Below are 22,160 nucleotides of genomic sequence, written 5' to 3'. Positions count from 1 at the left end.
TTGGTTATGATGTTTACAGGGAGACTAATTATTGAATTTAATTCACTCTATTTTAGAATTTTTACAGAAACATCTTAGTGTCAGTGTAAATCACAATATGACTATTATTTATGGTGTTTGTAAGTGACTTATGTAAATAAATATTGATTTTCATACTCTGCAGTCTATACCTACACAGATCTTGTTTGAGTTCTTAAAGAAGTTTTCAGATTAAGTTATTTTTATAAATCATTTTTTGTATTGGAGACACTGTGATTAAAACCAAAAATACCTCATTTGGCCTTTAGATGACGCTAAGTATCCTAGCAATTAGCACCATCTAGTGTCCAAAGTGTCAGGGAACACCTGAACAATTGATTTAGTCAGCTAAATCAATTGTTCAGGTGTTCCCTGACACTTTGGACACTAGATGTTGCTAATTGCTAGGATACTTAGCGTCATCTAATGGCCAAATGAGGTATTTTTGGTTTTAAATCAATGGTTGGTTTAATTCTGTGGTTTTATGTAATTTATATCTTCAATGTTTGAAAATGTATGATCTCAGGTCTTTGTACGAAATTACCCCTAACATAGTAACCTAAGGGGTCTATGCAAAAAATATATTGGGGGAGGTGACAAGCATGAGTCCAGCTGTGACAAATTCTGGCCATATTTTAATAAACTCAGTGATTTCCTATAATCGTCAGCTCCCTCTAGTGGCCATAATAATGTATTACTTCCAAAATACCTCAATCAGGAAAAACAGTTTAATACCACATTATTGCCACTAGATGGAGCCAATGATCATAGGAAATCACTGTATGAAAAGACCAACATGTGACATGGCTGAATGAATGCTGGTCATATTAGTTCATCTATTCTCTAAGTGGGGTGGTATCTATTGGGCCAATCCCTTTTACAAACCACACATAATATCGACCTTCAAAGTGAAAACAGAAACGATTTGCACAAAATCAAAGAGTAGAAATATTTTCCGGTGGATCCCCTCTACCCAGACCCCATATGTAGACATAGAACAACAAGCTGTGTTCCCTCTCGTGCCGCACTCCTCCAACCACCCAAACCCACACAAAAGCCAAGGGAAATAATGAGAGGAAAGTTCCCCCCTAGTTTGGGGCGGAGTTCTCCTTCCCTCCTGTTGGGGGATGGGAGAAGGATGGACTGAAGACAGAGAGACGCTTCGGGGTCACCACTGTTCTGTAGAGCCTTGAAATGAAGGACATCAACTTCAGAAGTTCTTGTTGTCTGTGTAAAGTTCCCCGATAACGAGATCTGGGCTCTCCCGGCTTCTAGCTCTGTAACCCGCTATATCATTATCAGGAAACGCAACTCCGACACCCAAGAAGGGCTGAAGTTGTGTCCTTCAATTCCAGGATCTACTGACCACTCTGCACCCCGACATTTACTGCACTTCATCCATGTCTTTGGGGGCCTCTCATCTCCTTATCAACTGTTTCTTCCATGATGAAGATCAGCCATGGAGTATATCTGAGGTGTATATCAGGGTGTGCTTCTTCCCCACATGAGAGCTGGGATGTCCAGCAACATTCATCTAGAAGACATTTCCGGCACGCAAGGCACTAATACACCTCCAGGGTTGTGTGGGACCCCTGATGTACAGGAAGACAGGACTTCAGCGAGGAACATTTCCCTCACTCAGGACAGGAAAGTGGCTTCTGCCCCGTGTGAGATCTCTGATGTTTGGAAAGATGGAACTTCCGTGAAAAACATTTTCCACACTCAGGACAGGAATATGGCTTCTCCCCCGTGTGAGATCTCTGATGTATGTAAAGATCGTAATTCTTTGAAAAACATTTTCTGCACTCAGGACAGGAATACGGCTTCTCCCCTGTGTGAGATCTCTGATGTGTGTAAAGATTGGACTTCCGTGAAAAACATTTCCCGCACTCAGGACAGGAATACGGCTTCTCCCCTGTGTGAGATCTCTGATGTATGTAAAGATAGGGCTTGTGTGAAAAACATTTCCCACACTCAGGACAGGAATATGGCTTGTCCCCCGTGTGAGATCTCTGATGTGTGTAAAGATTGAACTTCCGTGAAAAACATTTGCCGCACTCAGGACAGGAATACGGCTTCTCCCCCGTGTGAGATCTCTGATGTGTGTAAAGATGCCACTTGTGTGAAAAACATTTCCCACACTCAGTACAGAAATATGGCTTCTCTCCCGTGTGAGATCTTTCATGCACATTAAGATGCGATTTATGCTGGAAACCCTTCCCACACTCAGTACAGGAGAACCTCTTCCCTGTTGGAAGGCCGGCCCGGTCCCGCACAGTCTGAGGTTCCTCAGGATACGAGGAATCTGATGGTCCATCTACACTGGGTGGTGCCGGATGGACATTGGAGGGAGCCGGGTTTTCTCCTGGACTATACTGTGTGATGTCCTCATCATCTACTTTCCAGTCTGGAGACAAAGTGAGACAATCCTCGGAGGTTTTCCTCATCTCCCGGCCATGGACTAAAATACAAAGACAAAGAGGATTACTAGACAGGAGCTGATTGGTTCCCCCAAACCAGGACTCCGCCCACATCAGGCAGCTTGGTCTCTGAGGAGCTTACAATTCCACCCTAAAGGGAACTAGGAAATGGCTCCTCTGATCTCCTACCAGGTCATTTCTGTATTCATGGACCTTAGTCAGAGAGTGAGGAAACAACCAGAACTGTCTTTTATAGGAGGGACAGTGATGAGGGGATTATAGGACGAGGGTCCCCACTCCCTCTATCACTCATCGCCATCTTCCCAACACAAGAAGTACTGCACTTCCTTATTTAGTCCATGATTTAGTCATGAAGAACAGCGGGGCTGAGCCCCACCAGAGATCAGAGAGTGAGGATGGGGGGAGAACAACCAAGATGAAGACTGGACTGATCCTGAAGACCACCATCATTGGGGTATTGACTCCTCCCCCATTATCACTTTCTGTTTAAGGGTCCAAAGTTGGAGGATGTTATCACATTATTATCACCATGTAAAAGTCTGTGCTCCAATCACATCATCCGATATAAAATGTCCAAATGGTAGGAAATGGGGGGAACAAAAGAGAATCCATATTATGTGTAGATATAGAAGTGGGGGGAGAGCAGAAGTCAGGAGTATGTAATGTACAACATAGAGTATATAGTGCAGGGGTCAGGAGTATGTAATGTACAACATAGAGTATATAGTGCAGGGGTCAGGAGTATGTAATGTACAACAGAGTATATAGTGCAGGAGTCAGGAGTATGTAATGTACAACATAGAGTATATAGTGCAGGGGTCAGGAGTATGTAATGTACAACATAGAGTATATAGTGCAGGGGTCAGGAGTATGTAATGTACAACATAGAGTATATAGTACAGGGGTCAGGAGTATATAATGTACAACATAGAGTATATAGTGCAGGGGTCAGGAGTATGTAATGTACAATATAGAGTATATAGTGCAGGGGTCAGGAGTATGTAATGTACAACATAGAGTATATAGTGCAGGGGTCAGGAGTATGTAATGTACAACATAGAGTATATAGTGCAGGGGTCAGGAGTATGTAATGTACAACATAGAGTATATAGTGCAGGGGTCAGGAGGATGTAATGTACAACATAGAGTATATAGTGCAGGGGTCAGGACTATGGAATGTACAACAGAGTATATAGTGCAGGGGTCAGGAGGATGTAATGTACAACATAGAGTACCCCTTTGACAACGAGCGTGGCTCGAAACATGTTAGGGGATCCACCCAACAGACGCCATTCGATTACCAGGGAGCCACAGATCACTAGGGAACCTCTTCGTTTGACCTGGGCTGTGTTCTCCAATTTTGTGAGTTCTTAACTTCTGATTTTACTGTTTACCCAATAAAAACATACTTCACTATCATTGCCCATTTTGCTCTGGCTCATTATTCACGAGCCCTATCAAGGTGGAGCGATCCAGAGAAGCATTGTGTGGAGAGGACTTCGTTGGAGCTGCTGGTTAAACCGGAGATGACCGTGGGGGGTTTCCACCATTCCTGGGAGTCTCATATGGTGACCGGATGCTGTCCTAGTTGCTGACCAGGCCCTGATGTCCATCTGTATACATACAACGCCCTGTTTGTATGTTTTTGTGGTAAGCGCAATCATTTACTGGATTTATCCACAAGCCTAATTGGATTTCAACATTTATTTATTTCATATCTTCATCTACATGGAACTATTTATATTTTGACTGATAATTTAATGTCTTATCCATCTGCACATTGATGGTTGGTATATTACTTAGCGCTGCATACCCTTTATAGATAGAGTATATAGTGCAGGGGTCAGGAGTATGTAATGTATAACATAGAGTATATAGTGCAGGGGTCAGGAGTATGTAATGTACAACATAGAGTATATAGTGCAGGGGTCAGGAGTACATAATGTACAACATAGAGTATATAGTGCAGGGGTCAGGAGTATGTAATGTACAACATAGAGTATATAGTGCAGGGGTCAGGAGTATGTAATATACAACATAGAGTATATAGTGCAGGGGTCAGGAGGATGTAATGTACAACATAGAGTATATAGTGCAGGGGTCAGGAGTATGTAATGTACAACAGAGTATATAGTGCAGGGGTCAGGAGTATGTAATGTACAACATAGAGTATATAGTGCAGGGGTCAGGAGTATGTAATGTACAACATAGAGTATATAGTGCAGGGGTCAGGAGTATGGAATGTACAACATAGAGTATATAGTGCAGGGGTCAGGAGAATGTAATGTACAACATAGAGTATATAGTGCAGGGGTCAGGAGTATGTAATGTACAACAGAATGTATAGTGTAGTGGACAGGATTATGTAATGTACAACAGAGTATATAGTGCAGGGGTCAGGAGTATGTAATGTACAACATAGAGTATATAGTGCAGGGGTCAGGAGTATGTAATGTACAAGTTATATAGTATAAGGATCAGGACTCTCAGTATTAGTATTCTGTAATCAGTGGAAGCTTAAATGTTTACTGTAGACAACATGTAGAGGTGAGCTGGGATTAAACCATCATGAAACAGGTTAGATTGGAGGTGACCAAATCCTTGGACAGAGGGGTGGCTTAGAACGTGGTACACTTGGACAGAGGGGTGACGGTGGACGTGGTACAATTGGACAGAGGGGTGGCGGTGCACGTTCTACACTTGGACAGAGGGGTGGCGGTGGACGTGGTACACTTGGACAGAGGGGTAGCGGTGGACGTGGTACACTTGGACAGAGGGGTGGCTGTGGACGTGGTACACTTGGACAGAGGGGTGGCGGTGGACGTGGTATACGTGGACAGAGGGGTGGCGGTGGACGTGGTATACGTGGACAGAGGGGTGGCGGTGGACGTGGTATACGTGGACAGAGGGGTGGCGGTGGACATGGAATACTTGGACAGAGGGGTAGCGGTGGATGCGATATACTTGGACAGAGGGGTGGCGGTGGATGTGGTATACATGGATAGAGAGGTGGCGAGGGACATGGTATATTCGGACAGAGGAGTGGACGTGGTACACTTGGACAGAGGGGTGGCTGTGGACGTGGTACACGTGGACAGAGGGGTGGCTGTGGACGTGGTACACTTGGACAGAGGGGTGGCTGTGGACGTGGTACACTTGGACAGAGGGGTGGCTGTGGACGTGGTACACTTGGACAGAGGGGTGGCTGTGGACGTGGTACACTTGGACAGAGGGGTGGCTGTGGACGTGGTACACTTGGACAGAGGGGTGGCTGTGGACGTGGTATACGTGGACAGAGGGATGGCTAATATGTAAGGTAAAGTCTATGGACTGGAAAAATCTGAATGTAAATGGATAGAAAACTGGCTAAAAGATTGTATTCAGAGAGTAGTGATTAATGATTCATACTCTGAATGGTCTGGGGGTGTCAGTGGTGTACCCCAAGGTTCAGTGTTATTAGTGGTGTACCCCAAGGTTCATTATTATTAGAGGGGTACCCCAAGAGTCATTGTTTTTAGTGGGGTACCCCAAGGCTCAGTTCTATTAGTGGGGGACCCCAAAGTTCAGTGTCATCAGTGGTGTATCCCAAGGTTCAGTGTTATTAGTGGGGTACCCCAGGGTTCAGTGTGATTAGTGGGGTTCCCCAAGGTTCAGTGTTATTAGTGGTGTACCCCAGGGTTCAGTGTTTTTAGTGGGGTACCCCAGGGTTCAGTGTTTTTAGTGGGGTACCCCAGGGTTCAGTGTTTTTAGTGGGGTACCCCAGGGTTCAGTGTTATTAGTGGGGTACCCCAAGGGTTCAGTGTTATTAGTGGGGTACCCCAGGGATCAGTGTTGGGCCCCTTACTTATTAATATATATATAAACAATATGGGGTGTGAGATTATAAATCCCATTCCAGTCTTTGCAGATGACACCAAGCTGTCCGGGGAATAACGTCCTTACAGGATGTCTCCAACTTACAAGCCGACCTCAATGCTCTGTGTAATTGGGGGGCTATGGGGCCAATGAGGGCTAATGGTGATAAATGTAAGGTTCTGCACTTGGGGGCCAAGAATATGCACCATACATACTAGGGGGGTACAACTGGGGAAGTCAATGGTGGAGAAGGATCTGGGGGGATCAGTTGTGGAGAAGGATCTGAAGGGGTTCAATGGGGGAGAGGGATATAGGGGGTCAATGGTGGAAATGTATCTGGGGGGGGTCAATGGTGGAGAACGATCTTGAGGGTTCAATGGTGGGATATGATCTCCATGTATAGTACATAAGGGGATATATGATCTCCATGTATAATACATAAGGGGGATATGATCTCCATGTATAATACATAAGGGGGGATATGATCTCCATGTATAATACATAAGGGGGGATATGATCTCCATGTATAATACATAAGGGGGGATATGATCTCCATGTATAATACATAAGGGGGGGATATGATCTCCATGTATAATACATAAGGGGGGATATGATCTCCATGTATAATACATAAGGGGGGATATGATCTCCATGTATAATACATAAGGGGGGATATGATCTCCATGTATAATACATAAGGGGGGATATGATCTCCATGTATAATACATAAGGGGGATATGATCTCCATGTATAATACATAAGGGGGGGATATGATCTCCATGTATAATACATAAGGGGGGATATGATCTCCATGTATAATACATAAGGGGGTGGATATGATCTCCATGTATAATACATAAGGGGGGGGATATGATCTCCATGTATAATACATAAGGGGGGATATGATCTCCATGTATAATACATAAGGGGGTGGATATGATCTCCATGTATAATACATAAGGGGGGGATATGATCTCCATGTATAATACATAAGGGGGGATATGATCTCCATGTATAATACATAAGGGGGGATATGATCTCCATGTATAATACATAAGGGGGATATGATCTCCATGTATAATACATAAGGGGGGTATATGATCTCCATGTATAATACATAAGGGGGGATATGATCTCCATGTATAATACATAAGGGGGTGGATATGATATCCATGTATAATACATAAGGGGGGATATGATCTCCATGTATAATACATAAGGGGGGGATATGATCTCCATGTATAATACATAAGGAGGATATATGATCTCCATGTATAATACATAAGGGGGATATGATCTCCATGTATAATACATAAGGGGGGGATATGATCTCCATGTATAATACATAAGGGGGGATATGATCTCCATGTATAATACATAAGGGGGGATATGATCTCCATGTATAATACATAAGGGGGGATATGATCTCCATGTATAATACATAAGGGGGATATGATCTCCATGTATAATACATAAGGGGGGATATGATCTCCATGTATAATACATAAGGGGGATATGATCTCCATGTATAATACATAAGGGGGGGATATGATCTCCATGTATAATACATAAGGGGGGGATATGATCTCCATGTATAATACATAAGGGGGGATATGATCTCCATGTATAATACATAAGGGGGATATGATCTCCATGTATAATACATAAGGGGGGATTGCTGGAGGAAAGTCCTGGATCCTTTCTTGGATACACAGAATATAACTGGATATAACATTTATAGGGAAAGTTGATCCAGGGAATATCCGATTGCCTCTCGGGGGGGTCAGGAAGGAATTTTTTTTCCTGCAGGAGGAGATCGGATCGGGCTTTGCTGGGTTTTTGCCTTCTGGTGGATCAGCTGTGGGTGTCGGATTATAACTTTTATTTTTAATGGTACAACTAGATGGAATGTCTTTATTCAGCCAGACTAACTATGTAGCTATGTAGGTCCCACACCGCTGCCTCCCATCTCCTGAGACTGCACTCAGTGACTTGGGTCTGAGACACTACAGACATATCCCTCCACCCGGCACAGCCAGCAGATAACAGAGAAGGTCCCCTGGAGGAGTCAGGCACAAGGCAGGAGACCCCAGTCACATGTCCTGGGTGCCTACAATATGCAATGCTTAGAGTAAAAATCAGCATTTTGCTGCCAGCTGAACCCCAGAACCTCCATAAATCCAGTCTAGATACATAAATTGTGTCTGCAGCACAGAGAAGGAAGATTATCCGAGAGAAATCCAGGAATACAGGACGGGGAACACAGCTCAGGAAAGTGACCAGGGGATTACAGGCTGATATCACCCAGTCCCCGCCCTACTCTGGACCAATCAGTGAGCAGTATGGGTGGAGGAATGGATTTAGTGTTCATGACCCACCTGTGCTGATCTCTGTAGGAGTGTCCTCCTCTATAAATGTCCCCGTTATTCCATCCTCCTCCATAGACTGCTGATCATCCCTCACATACGCCTCTTCTTCTTCTGCTTTCACCTCAAATTCTATATCGATTGGATCTCCACTCTAAATCAAGAAAATGAGAGAAAATATCATCTGTAAAATATAAGGTCACATAAAAAATCCACAATTCATCTTTACAAGTCCATGTTCTAGATGTTCTTCCCTTCCAACCTTGTAATGGTGAGGGATGGTGTGACCTTCCTGTGTGGAGTCCCGGGAATACAGAGGACGGGGACATCTCTCTGGTGGGTTCCTGATATTAGGTGGCTCCATCATCTCCTTGTGTCCTTCTGAAAACTCCTCCATCACTCCATACTCCTCATCCTCCTCTTTATACTCTTCTTTAACATCAATATTATCATCCCCGAGGATTCCACTCTGAAAGATATAATAAAACATTCATTGTAACAAACATGCTGTGTATAAATCACAACTACCAATAATTGTCATCATCTACCTGATGATGGGGAGGGATGGTGTGACCTTCCTGTGTGGAATCCCGGGAATACAGAGGACGGGGACATCTCTCTGGTGGGTTCCCATGACTGGATCCATCTGTAGGAAACACACACTGACTGAATCCATTGTTTCTATGTGTTTATCAGATGATGGGGGATCTAGGTGGATCCTCCGTACTGCTCTCTCCTTTACAATAAAGTCTCCTCTTACCCGGTGATGTGAGGGGCGGCTGATTGTCCATCATGACGTCCTTGTAGAGATCCTTGTGTCCTTCTAAATACTCCCACTCCTCCATGGAGAAATAGACAGTGACACCCTGACACCTTATAGGAACCTGACACACACAGTGATACAGTCACCATCCAGACACATCCCTTGTCTGTTACTGGAGAATGTCCCAGAATTCCCGGCACCGCTCACCTCTCCTGTCAGCAGCTCCATCATCTTCTTGGTGACTTCTAGAATCTTCTGCATGTTGTGTCTCTCAGGGTTTAGGGAGTCACATGGAGGCACTGTGATGGTCATATGATCACCTGACTTCAGAAGAGGAAATCTCTGTATTGAGGAACCAATAGGAATATCATGTTAGAATCCCAGAATCCTCCTCACCTCTCCGGTCAGGTCTGTGTTTTATTAATAGAGATAAGAGTGATGTCATGTGACCTCCCAGAATCCTCCTCACCTCTCCGGTCAGGTCTGTGTGTTATTAAGAGATAAGAGTGATGTCATGTGACCTCCCAGAATCCTCCTCACCTCTCCGGTCAGGTCTGTGTGTTATTAAGAGATAAGAGTGATGTCATGTGACCTCCCAGAATCCTCCTCACCTCTCCGGTCAGCAGGTAGATGATCTCCAGGGTGAGGTTTAGTATCTTCTCAGTCATGTGACTCCGGTCCTCCTCCATCCTCATTGGTGCCATCATGTGATCTATACAGGTCTCCTTGTAGACGGATAACTTTGGGAAATGAAAGTAAGAATGATTTGGATGGTATTGGTCACACAATAATAGGATGTGGATGTGAGGGGGGAATAGGAGGGTTGCTGGACATTTAAGGACTACTCCCCCCATGGGAAGATATTTAGTCAGGACTGTTTAGTATTTGCTACACTTTGGAGGTCCCGGGACTCTCTTGACCTGCTGCATCAGAAATCCCCTTTTCTCTGTTGGGTTTGTTTTGTTTCTTAACTGGTTTGCAGCTGAATCAGGACTCCTCTAAGAACAAGTGCTCACTGAGTGAAGGAATGTCCTTCTCTATGTTACTTGATATTCCAGAACATGTCACATGACCAGTGAGACAATAAGATGATTAAGATTGCCAGTTCTGTAAGGTCGGAAAAATAAGTACAGGTGGGGGAGGGCCACCACAGACCCAGAGACCTCCCCTCCCTCCGAGTCCCCTGAGCCCTCCAGCCCCCTATTCCCCCAAAGCCCTGCAGCCTGATTACCCCTTAAAAGGTCCCAGTTTCCCCCTTCAGAGGCCCTAAAGTCTTTCAGCTTTACTAAACCCTCACAGCCCCTCACCTCCTCTACTTCCCTCAGACCCCTCAGTATTTCCCTCCCTCTGACACCAATGATGGAACATATTCTTCATGGCCGGCTGGGGAATGTTTCCTTCCTCCTGAGCAGCAATGTAAGGGGCTCTATGCTCCATACTCCTGACCCCGGCACTCCATCATTGTGTTGGCTGCATAGTGTAATGATTGCCCATTGGCTGCCTGTGTAGTGTCATCATTGCCCTTTGTAGGCCATGTATGGTCAGGATGGTCCTTGTCTTGTCTATTTATTGTCAGTGCTGTTTGTTTAGAGGACCATATTACTAGAATTTATCTCCACAAGGAGGAGAATGTTCCGGCCCCGGAAGTGGGGGAATGTTCTGCCCCTGAAGGGGTTCATCTGGGTTCCCACACTATATATGTGTGTATCATCATCTGCTGGAGATAAAAGACGTCACAGTGACTATGGAGGAAGAGGACAGACATGACTATGGAGGAAGAGGACAGACGTGACTATGGAGGAAGAGGACGGACGTGACTATGGAGGAAGAGGGCGGACGTGACTATGGAGGAAGAGGGCGGACGTGACTATGGAGGAAGAGGACGGACGTGACTATGGAGGAAGAGGACGGACGTGACTATGGAGGAAGAGGGCGGACGTGACTATGGAGGAAGAGGACGGACGTGACTATGGAGGAAGAGGGCGGACGTGACTATGGAGGAAGAGGACGGACGTGACTATGGAGGAAGAGGGCGGACGTGACTATGGAGGAAGAGGACGGACGTGACTATGGAGGAAGAGGACGGACGTGACTATGGAGGAAGAGGACGGACGTGACTATGGAGGAAGAGGACGGACGTGACTATGGAGGAAGAGGACCGATGTGACTATGGAGGAAGAGGACGGACGTGACTATGGAGGAAGAGGACGGACGTGACTATGCAGGAAGAGGACGGACGTGACTATGCAGGAAGAGGACGGACGTGACTATGCAGGAAGAGGACGTACGTGACTATGGAGGAAGAGGAAGGACGTGACTATGGAGGAAGAGGAAGGACGTGACTATGGAGGCAGAGGACGTACGTGACTATGGAGGAAGAGGAAGGACGTGACTATACAGGAAGAGGAAGGACGTGACTATGCAGGAAGAGTACGGACGTGACTATGGAGGCAGAGGACGGACATGATGGGGGGTTAATGGGTGTAAATAGGAAATAACATCTTATTACCTCCTCTCTTGCCACTTCCAGCAATGTCTCCTCTTCTTTGTGCCACATGGAATTTCCTGTTTGTACCTGACATCACTTCCTGTCTTCCATAGGGACTTCCTGTTTAGTATAAGTGAGATCACCACCATGTGGAGCTCAGAGGAACTGCAGCCATGAGAAATGTCTCATGGTGTGATCCCGGCCTTGTGCTGTGTTCAGCATTTTGAATGTTTTCTTGTCATATTTGCCCTTTAACCCCTTCAATTCCGGGCACTTTTACCCCCTTCCTGCCCAGGACAATTTTCAGGTTCCCTATTCTTCATTCAGGAGGTCCAGTCCCCACCATCTGGGAATACAAGTCATTCACACTCTACTGGTAGACAACAAGGTCCCCCCAATCAGTCCATCACCTTCCAGTCTCTGCAGCAGAATACCAGGATGGAGTCTAGATGACGCCTCCCAATGACTCCGCCCCTCTCCATGACTTGGATTCCTTAGTGGAGATGACACCTTGGAAGAGGACTGAACCCCAAATGTCTATCAGACAAACTATGAAGGTCCAAACTCCCTCAGATTCAGAAATGAGATGACATTTCACAGAGGAGAGATTCATTTATACTTTACCAGGTGAGGAGAGCTGTGGTGGATGATAGGACCGCCCCCGAGGATTCCCAATGGCTGCTCCCCATAGAATCTGTTCTGGTATGGAGAGTCTGGATTGGTGGAGAGTGGAGATGAGGATCAGATGAGTGTCTGTGAAGATCCGTGTGCTCCGTCCAGTGTCAGTCCTTGTCTGAGAGCCCCTCCCCTTTTATATCCAAAACCCCCTTATCTAAGGAAAAGAGGTGTGGCTTAGAGTATTTACCTGCATTTGATTGGCCGACATTTCTGTTGATGTTCCCTCTCCGGAGGTTTCCATTTCCAGAGATGTTTCCTCTGTTAATGATTGGTGGGACACAGACAATCCAATCTTCATACATACATGGAGGCCCTCTGCCATTCACAGAGGAGATGTTTCTGATCCCCTCCCCCGACACATGACCTCCCTGCCTGCAGATTCAGAGCGAAGGAGAAATCTTCCACACTTATCAGCTGCTCATTGGGGGACCTTTCCCATCCCCCCACCACCACACACAGCCAAAATGCCAATATGAACAGGGTGATTAGGGTGTAATCAGACACATTCATAACACCCTGAACACACTCCTGCAGCCTATTAGCTCCCATTTCCCTCTCTATGTGTCAGCAGATCTCCTGCAGCCTATTAGCACCCATTTCCCTCTCTATGTCTCAGCGGATCTCCCGCAGCCCATTAGCTCCCATTTCCCTCTCTATGTCTCAGCGGATCTCCCGCAACCCATTAGCTCCCATTTCCCTCTCTATGTCTCAGCGGATCTCCCGCAGCCCATTAGCTCCCATTTCCCTCTCTATGGCTCAGCGGATCTCCCGCAGCCCATTAGCTCCCATTTCCCTCTCTATGGCTCAGCGGATCTCCCGCAGCCCATTAGCGCCCATTTCCCTTTCTATGTCTCAGCGGATCTCCCGCAGCCCATTAGCTCCCATTTCCCTCTCTATGTCTCAGCGGATCTCCCGCAGCCCATTAGCTCCCATTTCCCTCTCTATGGCTCAGCGGATCTCCCGCAGCCCATTAGCTCCCATTTCCCTCTCTATGGCTCAGCGGATCTCCCGCAGCCCATTAGCGCCCATTTCCCTTTCTATGTCTCAGCGGATCTCCCGCAGCCCATTAGCTCCCATTTCCCTCTCTATGTCTCAGCGGATCTCCCGCAGCCCATTAGCGCCCATTTCCCTCTCTATGTCTCAGCGGATCTCCCGCAGCCTATTAGCTCCCATTTCCCTCTCTATGTCTCAGTGGATCTCCCGCAGCCTATTAGCACCCATTTCCCTCTCTACGTCTCAGCGGATCCCCTGCAGCCTATTAAAGCCCATTTCCCTTTCTATGTCTCAGCGGATCTCCCGCAGCCTATTAGCACCCATTTCCCTTTCTATGTCTCAGCGGATCTCCCGCAGCCTATTAGCACCCATTTCCCTTTCTATGTGTCTGTACTCTGTGGGAGTTGGACTTGGGAGAACAAGACTCTGTGGGGGCGGGACTTGGTGAGCAGTACTCTGTGGGGGCGGGACTTGGTGAGCAGTACTCTGTGGGGCGGGACTTGGTGAGCAGTACTCTGTGGGGGCAGGACTTGGTGAGCAGTACTCTGTGGGGGCGGGACTTGGTGAGCAGTACTCTGTGGGGGAAGGACTTAGTGAGTAGTACTCTGTGGGGGCGGGACTTGGTGAGCAGTACTCTGTGGAGGCGGGACTTGGTGAGCAGTACTCTGTGGGGGAAGGACTTAGTGAGTAGTACTCTGTGGGGGCGGGACTTGGTGAGCAGTACTCTGTGGAGGCGGGACTTGGTGAGCAGTACTCTGTGGGGGCGGGACTTGGTGAGCAGTACTCTGTGGGGGCGGGACTTGGTGAGCAGTACTCTGTGGGGGCAGGACTTGGTGAGCAGTACTCTGTGGGGGCGGGACTTGGTGAGCAGTACTCTGTGGGGGCGGGACTTGGTGAGCAGTACTCTGGGGCGGGATTATGATTAGATTTACTATTCCATTCATTTTCTGCTCATATAAAGATGGAATTCAGATATAAAGACGGGAAGTATGGAGCAGAGAAATGAATAGACCTCCCAGCAATGTTATTACCAGGCTGCAGCTAGGGGGAGCTCTAATGTCACCCCAGCAGAGTGATCCCATCTAGCCCACATTAACCCTCTCACTGCCAGAGCTGGTTTTGCAGTGTGTAGGAGTCTGGGATGCGTTTTGTTGAGGTGGGGGAGGGGTTATGAATTGTTTCCATTCTCACTGTAGAATGTGCTGCAACAAAAGTGACATGAAGGCTCCTCCCACACTGATCACGGGACACGTATGACTTTTTGCTGCATTTCTGCCATGTTTTTACCGTGTTTGCATTGCACTTCTTAAAGATCATGTGACTCAAAATCTGCACCAAACCTTCACCGTGGGGAATTGTTGATGCGTTTTGCCATGTTTTCCTTTGATTTCAATGGGGAGGGGCGTTCTTGGAGCGTTTTCTTACCACCCCAAACCTGCAGCAAAAATGCATTAAGCAGGACTTTGAAAAATGCAGCGGCCCCGCATCGGCTGAGTGTGAAGAGTTCCAGGAATACACGTCACATGATGTTCTTCTACTAACACAAACCTGGGAGAACACCGGATGGGGGGACAGCAGAGTGACCGATAATGACACACATTGAGCTGCCGATAAAACTTCATTTCCAGAGTCCCCCCACAATACAGGAGGGGGCGCTATGTACTGTGGGGTCTGGGGGAAGGAATCCGGGAGGGAAATGTCATCTGCAGAACATTTCATACTCTTCTCTAGATTTATAAATGTCAGCGACGTGCGATGATTGACACCCCCTTACCCAGATAATGGGGACTTGTAATCTGACAGATTCACACAGGAATTGTTCATTGCTGAAGGAGCCCCGAGAAACCTTTGGGGAACCCTGACTGAGAGAGGCTGGACTAGGCAGTCATATATTTCTGTCCCCCTTGGTGGGAGTGGAGGTGACCCCTCTATAAGGATCTACAGTCCATACACACCCAGCACAAGGCCGGGGGTCACACTACCAGACGCTTCTCGGGGCTGCAGTTCCTCTGAGCTCCACAAGGTGGGGATCTCACTTCTACCCAGACAGGAAGTCTCTATGGAAGACAGGAAGTGATGTCAGGTACAGACAGGAAGTGATGTCAGGTACAGACAGGAAGTGAAGTTAGTCACAGTAAGGAAGTGATGTAATGTACACACAGGAAGTTCCGGGTAAGATGTGAGGCAGGAGGAAGCAGAGAGGAGACGTTGGTGGAAGTGGCAGCAGAGGAGGTAATAAGAAGTTATTATTATCATTATACAGGATTTATGGCGCCAACAGTTTGCTCAGCACTTTACATTATAATGGGAGACAATACAGCAACAATACAGATCAATACAAGAGGGATAGGAGGGCCCTGATCCTGGGAGCTTGCAATCTAGATTTCCTATTTATACCCAGTAACCCCCCTTCATGTCCTTCCTCCATAGTCATGTCCATCCTCTTCCTCCATAGTCATGTCCATCCTCTTCCTCCATAGTCACGTCCGTCCTTTTCCTCCATAGTCACGTCCGTCCTCTTCCTCCATAGTCACGTCCGTCCTCTTCCTCCATAGTCACGTCCGTCCTCTTCCTCCACAGTCAGGTCCGTCCTCTTCCTCCATAGTCATGTCCGTCCTCTTCCTCCATAGTCACGTCCGTCCTTTTCCTCCATAGTCATGTCCGTCCTCTTCCTCCATAGTCACTGTGACATCTTTTATCTCCAGCAGATGATGATACACACATATATAGTGTGGGAACCCAGATGAACCCCTTCAGGGGCAGAACATTCCCCCACTTCCGGGGCCGGAACATTCCCCTCATTGTGGAGATGTGTCACCTTCTCACCTCATCAGTCTATACTAATCGATTATACCACTTTTATTAGTTGCGGGGGATGGAGAATCCTATGACATCACACTGACCTCACAGCTCCTCCTCCCAATGCCCCTCCATCCAGAGTCAGAGAATCCTATGACATCACACTGACCTCACAGCTCCTCCTCCCAATGTCCCTCCATCTGGAGTCAGAGAATCCTATGACATCACACTGACCTCACAGCTCCTCCTTCTTCCAATATCCCTCCATCCAGAGTCAGAGAATCCTATGACATCACACTGACCTCACAGCTCCTCCTCCCAATGTCCCTCCATCCAGAGTCAGAGAATCCTATGACATCACACTGACCTCACAGCTCCTCCTCCCAATGTCCCTCCATTCAGAGTCAGAGAATCCTATGACATCACACTGACCTCACAGCTCCTCCTCCCAATGTCCCTCCATTCAGAGTCAGAGAATCCTATGACATCACACTGACCTCACAGCTCCTCCTCCCAATGTCCCTCCATCTGACATTTCCCTGATGCTCTTAGAATGTGGGGTCCCTTGGGATCCTCACATGTAAAGTGGGACTGTTGGTCCTGCGTTGTATGTAATGACATCAGAATGCTGCAACAATCCTATACCCTGCGTAGTGTGGGGGTCCTGTGGGGGGGAATTATACCTCAGCCTGAAGTGGGGCTTTAATAAAATGGAGACCTGAATGGAGAGGTGAGGAGGATTCTGGGAATATCATTTGATGTGACTATTTGTGTTCAGATGTAGAGTTTTCCTCCTGTGAAGTCTGGAGATCATATGACATCACATTGCCTCCACCTCCCTCCCTGATAGAAGAGAGAAAGAAGAAGAAGATTCTAGAAGTCACCAGAGAGATCACTGAGCTGCTGACAGGAGAGGTGAGCGGTGCCGGGAATTCTGGGACATTCTCCAGTAACAGACAAGGGATGTGTCTGGATGGTGACTGTATCATTGTGTGTGTCAGGTTCCTATAAGGTGTCAGGGTGTCACTGTCTATTTCTCCATGGAGGAGTGGGAGTATTTAGAAGGACACAAGGATCTCTACAAGGACGTCATGATGGACAATCAGCCGCCCCTCACATCACCGGGTAAGAGGAGACTTTATTGTAAAGGAGAGAGCAGTACGGAGGATCCACCTAGATCCCCCATCATCTGATAAACACATAGAAACAATGGATTCAGTCAGTGTGTGTGTTTCCTACAGATGGATCCAGTCATGGGAACCCACCAGAGAGATGTCCCCGTCCTCTGTATTCCCGGGATTCCACACAGGAAGGTCACACCATCCCTCACCGTCATCAGGTAGATGATGACAATTATTGGTAGTTGTGATTTATACTCAGCATGTTTGTTACAATGAATGTTTTATTATATCTTTCAGAGTGGAATCCTCGGGGATGATAATATTGATGTTAAAGAAGAGTATAAAGAGGAGGATGAGGAGTATGGAGTGATGGAGGAGTTTTCAGAAGGACACAAGGATATGATGGAGCCACCTAATACCAGGAACCCACCAGAGAGATGTCCTCGTCCTCTGTATTCCCGGGATTCCACACAGGAAGGTCACACCATCCCTCACTCTTACAAGGTTGGTGGGATGGAGAATCTAGAATATGGACTCACAGAAGTGATTTTTTTTTTTATGTGATGCCATAATATTGGAGTTTATGTTTTACAGATTAACTCTTCTATTATTATTTTATTAGAGGGAAGATCTGATAGATATAAAAGTTGAGATTAAAGCAGAAGAAGAAGAGGCGTATGTGAGGGATGATCAGCAGTCTATGGAGGAGGATGGAATAACGGGGACATTTATAGAGGAGGACACTCCTACAGAGATCAGCACAGGTGGGTCATGAACACTAAATCCATTCCTCCACCCATACTGCTCACTGATTGGTCCAGAGTAGGGCGGGGACTGGGTGATATCAGCCTGTAATCCCCTGGTCACTTTCCTGAGCTGTGTTCCCCGTCCTGTATTCCTGGATTTCTCTCGGATAATCTTCCTTCTCTGTGCTGCAGACACAATTTATGTATCTAGACTGGATTTATGGAGGTTCTGGGGTTCAGCTGGCAGCAAAATGTTGATGTTCACAATAGGTGTTGATTGACCTGGGACATGTGTATTGGGTCTTCTACCCCTTATCCTGGGGCTAACAGGATCTCTGACAGAACAATTCTCCCAGGGTTCCTTGCTCTGTTATCTGCTGGCTGTGCCGGGTGGAGGGATATGTCTGTAGTGTCTCAGACCCAAGTCACTGAGTGCAGTCTCAGGAGATGGGAGGCAGCGGTGTGGGATCTCTGCAACTTGTCTACAGTAAACCTTTAATGTTCCACTGATTACTGAATACCAATATTATGAGTCCTGACCCTTACACTGTATAATTTATATTGTACATTACATACTCCTGACCCCTGCACTATATACTCTATGTTGTACATTACATACTCCTGACCCCTGCACTATATACTCTAGGCTGTACATTCCATACTCCTGACCCCTGCACTATATACTCTAGGTTGTACATTACATACTCCTGACCCCTGCACTATATACTCTAGGTTGTACATTACATACTCCTGACCCCTGCACTATATACTCTATGTTGTACATTACATACTCCTGACCCCTGCACTATATACTCTATGCTGTACATTACATACTCCTGACCCCTGCACTATATACTCTATGCTGTACATTACATACTCCTGACCCCTGCACTATATACTCTATGTTGTACAATACATACTCCTGACCCCTGCACTATATACTCTATGCTGTACATTCCATACTCCTGACCCCTGCACTATATACTCTATGTTGTACATTACATACTCCTGACCTCTGCACTATATACTCTATGTTGTACAATACATACTCCTGACCCCTGCACTATATACTCTATGCTGTACATTCCATACTCCTGACCCCTGCACTATATACTCTATGCTGTACATTCCATACTCCTGACCCCTGCACTATATACTCTATGTTGTACATTACATACTCCTGACCCCTGCACTATATACTCTATGTTGTACATTACATACTCCTGACCCCTGCACTATATACTCTGTTGTACATTACATACTCCTGACCCCTGCACCATATACTCTATGTTGTACATTCCATAGTCCTGACTTCTGCTCTCCCCCTCCCCCCACTGCTATATATACACATAATATGGATTCTCTTTTGTTACACCCATTTCCTCCCAGCTGGACATTTTATATCGGATGATGTGATTGGAGCACAGACTTTTACATGGTGATAATAATGTGATAACATCCTCCAACTTTGGACCCTTAAACAGAAAGTGATAATGAGGGAGGAGTCAATACCCCAATGATGGTGTTCTTCAGGATCAGTCCAGTCTTCATCTTGGTTGTTCTCCCCCCATCCTCACTCTCTGACCTCTGGTGGGGCTCAGCCCCGCTGTTCTTCATGACTAAATCATGGACTAAATAAGGAAGTGCAGTACTTCTTGTGTTGGGAAGATGGCGATGAGTGATAGAGGGGGTGGGGACCCTCTTCCTATAATCCCCTCATCACTGTCCCTCCTATAAAAGACAGTTCTGGTTGTTTCCTCACTCTCTGACTAAGGTCCATGAATAAAGAAATGACCTGGTAGGAGATCAGAGGAGCCATTTCCTAGTTCCCTTGAGGGTGGAATTGTAAGTTCCTCAGAAACCAAGCTGCCTGATGTGGGCGGAGTCCTGGTTTGGGGGAACCAATCAGCTCCTGTCTAGTAATCCTCTTTGTCTTTGTATTTTAGTCCATGGCCGGGAGATGAGGAAAACCTCCGAGGATTGTCTCACTTTGTCTCCAGACTGGAAAGTAGAAGATGAGGACATCACACAGTATAGTCCAGGAGAAAACCCGGCTCCCTCCAATGTCCATCCGGCTCCACCCAGTGTAGATGGACCATCGGATTCCTCGTATCCTGAGGAACCTCAGATTGTGCGGGACCGGGCTGGCCTTCCAACAGGGAAGAGGTTCTCCTGTACTGAGTGCGGGAAATGTTTCCACTACAAATCCAAACTTAATGTGCATAAAAGAACTCACACGGGGGAGAAGCCGTATTCCTGTCCTGAGTGTGGGAAACTTTTTTCAGATAAATCCAATCTTTACACACATCAGAGATCTCACACAGGAGAGAAGCCGTATTCCTGTCCTGAGTGTGGGAAATGCTTTTCAGTCAAGTCCATTCTTTACAAACATCAGAAATCTCACACAGGGGAGAAGCCATATTCCTGTCTTGAGTGCGGGAAATGGTTTTCAGTCAAGTTCAGTCTTTACACACATCAGAGATTGCACACGGGGGAGAAGCCGTATTCCTGTCCTGAGTGCGGGAAATGTTTCAGTTCTAAAAACAATCTTAATAGGCATAAAAGATCTCACACAGGGGAGAAGCCGTATTCCTGTCCTGAGTGCGGGAAATGTTTTTCAGAGAAGTCCAATCTTTACACACATCAGAGATCTCACACGGGGGAGAAACCGTATTCCTGCCCTGAGTGTGGGAAATGTTTTTCAGACAAGTCCCATCTTTACACACATCAGAGATCTCACACAGGGGAGAAGCTGTATTCCTGTCCTGAGTGCGGGAAATGGTTTTCAGAAAAGTCCAGTCTTCAGAAACATCAGAGATCTCACACAGGGGATAAGCCGTATTCCTGTCCTGAGTGGGGGAAATGTTTTTCAGTGAGGTCCTATCTTTCCAGGCATCAGAGATCTCACACGGGGGAGCAGCCATATTCCTGTCCTGAGTGCGGGAAATGTTTTTCAAGCAACTCTAATCTTTACACACATCAGAGATCTCACACGGGGGAGAAGCCGTATTCCTGTCCTAAGTGCGGGAAATGTTTTTCAAGCAACTCTAATCTTTACACACATCAGAGATCTCACACAGGGGAGAAGCCGTATTCCTGTCCTGTGTGTGGGAAATGTTTTGCACATATGTCCATTCTTCACAAACATCAGAGATCTCACACGGGGGAGAAGCTGTATTCTTGTACTGAGTGCGGAAAATGTTTTTTAGAGAAGTGTTATCTTTCCAGACATCAGAGATCTCACACAGGGGAAAAGCCATATTCCTGTTCTGAGTGCGGGAAATGTTTTTTGCAGAAGTCCGATCTTTCCAGACATCAGAGATCTCACACAGGGGAGAAGCCATATTCCTGTCCTGAGTGCGGGAAATGTTTTTCACAGAAGTCTGATCTTTCCAGACATCAGAGATCTCACACAGGTGAGAGGCCGTATTCCTGTCCTGAGTGAGGGAAATGTTCCTCACTGAAATCCTGTCTTCCTGTACATCAGGGATCCCACACAACCCTGGAGGTGTATTAGTGCCTTGAGTGCGGGAAATGTCTTCTAGATGAATGTTGCTGGACATCCCAGCTCTCATGTGGGGAAGAAGCACACCCTGATATATGAAAGGATGATTTTCTTTATCCCCTCAGAGACCCCCGGTCTGTGGAGAGATTCCTGGTCTATCAGCAGAATTCTGGGAACACCCCTCGAACACGGAAATAACGGCAGCTTATGTTCAGAGATGTTCAAAGTTTATTAGATATTACTAAGATTATATAGGATACAGAAATAATAACGGGGGGAGCGAGTTCTAAAACTGTAACTTGTAAGTTTCCATCATGAGCTGACTACATGAAACATGACATATACATTTCTTGGTATAAACTATTTTGGCTACCTTTCCGAGAAATA

At 46.5% G+C, this 22,160-nt stretch overlaps 2 protein-coding genes across 2 annotated transcripts in view; one reads left to right on the top strand and one right to left on the bottom strand.

Annotated features, from left to right (window-relative positions):
- The window catches only part of LOC149440281 (uncharacterized), a 38,718-nt gene extending 25,901 nt beyond the window's left edge, over positions 1-12,817 (bottom strand). The window contains exons 1-3 of the mRNA XM_089658838.1: positions 12,797-12,817; positions 8,693-8,834; positions 1,832-2,479 (exon numbers count right to left, since the gene is read on the bottom strand). Of these exons, the coding sequence (XP_089514964.1) occupies positions 1,832-2,479; positions 8,693-8,834; positions 12,797-12,817 (811 nt within the window). The remainder of the gene's footprint in view (positions 1-1,831; positions 2,480-8,692; positions 8,835-12,796) is intronic.
- A 7,367-nt stretch (positions 12,818-20,184) lies between these two features.
- The window catches only part of LOC149440279 (uncharacterized), a 60,962-nt gene continuing 58,986 nt past the window's right edge, over positions 20,185-22,160 (top strand). Inside the window, 1 exon segment of the mRNA XM_089658836.1 lies at positions 20,185-21,707. Coding sequence (XP_089514962.1) covers positions 20,229-21,707 — 1,479 coding nt within the window. The 5' untranslated portion in view covers positions 20,185-20,228.

The sequence above is a fragment of the Staurois parvus genome, unplaced genomic scaffold (genome assembly GCF_062004578.1).
Source record: "Staurois parvus isolate SC_StPar_1 unplaced genomic scaffold, SC_StPar_1.0 ptg001098l, whole genome shotgun sequence".
Taxonomy (NCBI): domain Eukaryota; kingdom Metazoa; phylum Chordata; class Amphibia; order Anura; family Ranidae; genus Staurois; species Staurois parvus.
Note: the sequence above shows the minus strand (reverse complement) of the source record. Positions and strands in the feature narration are given on the sequence as shown.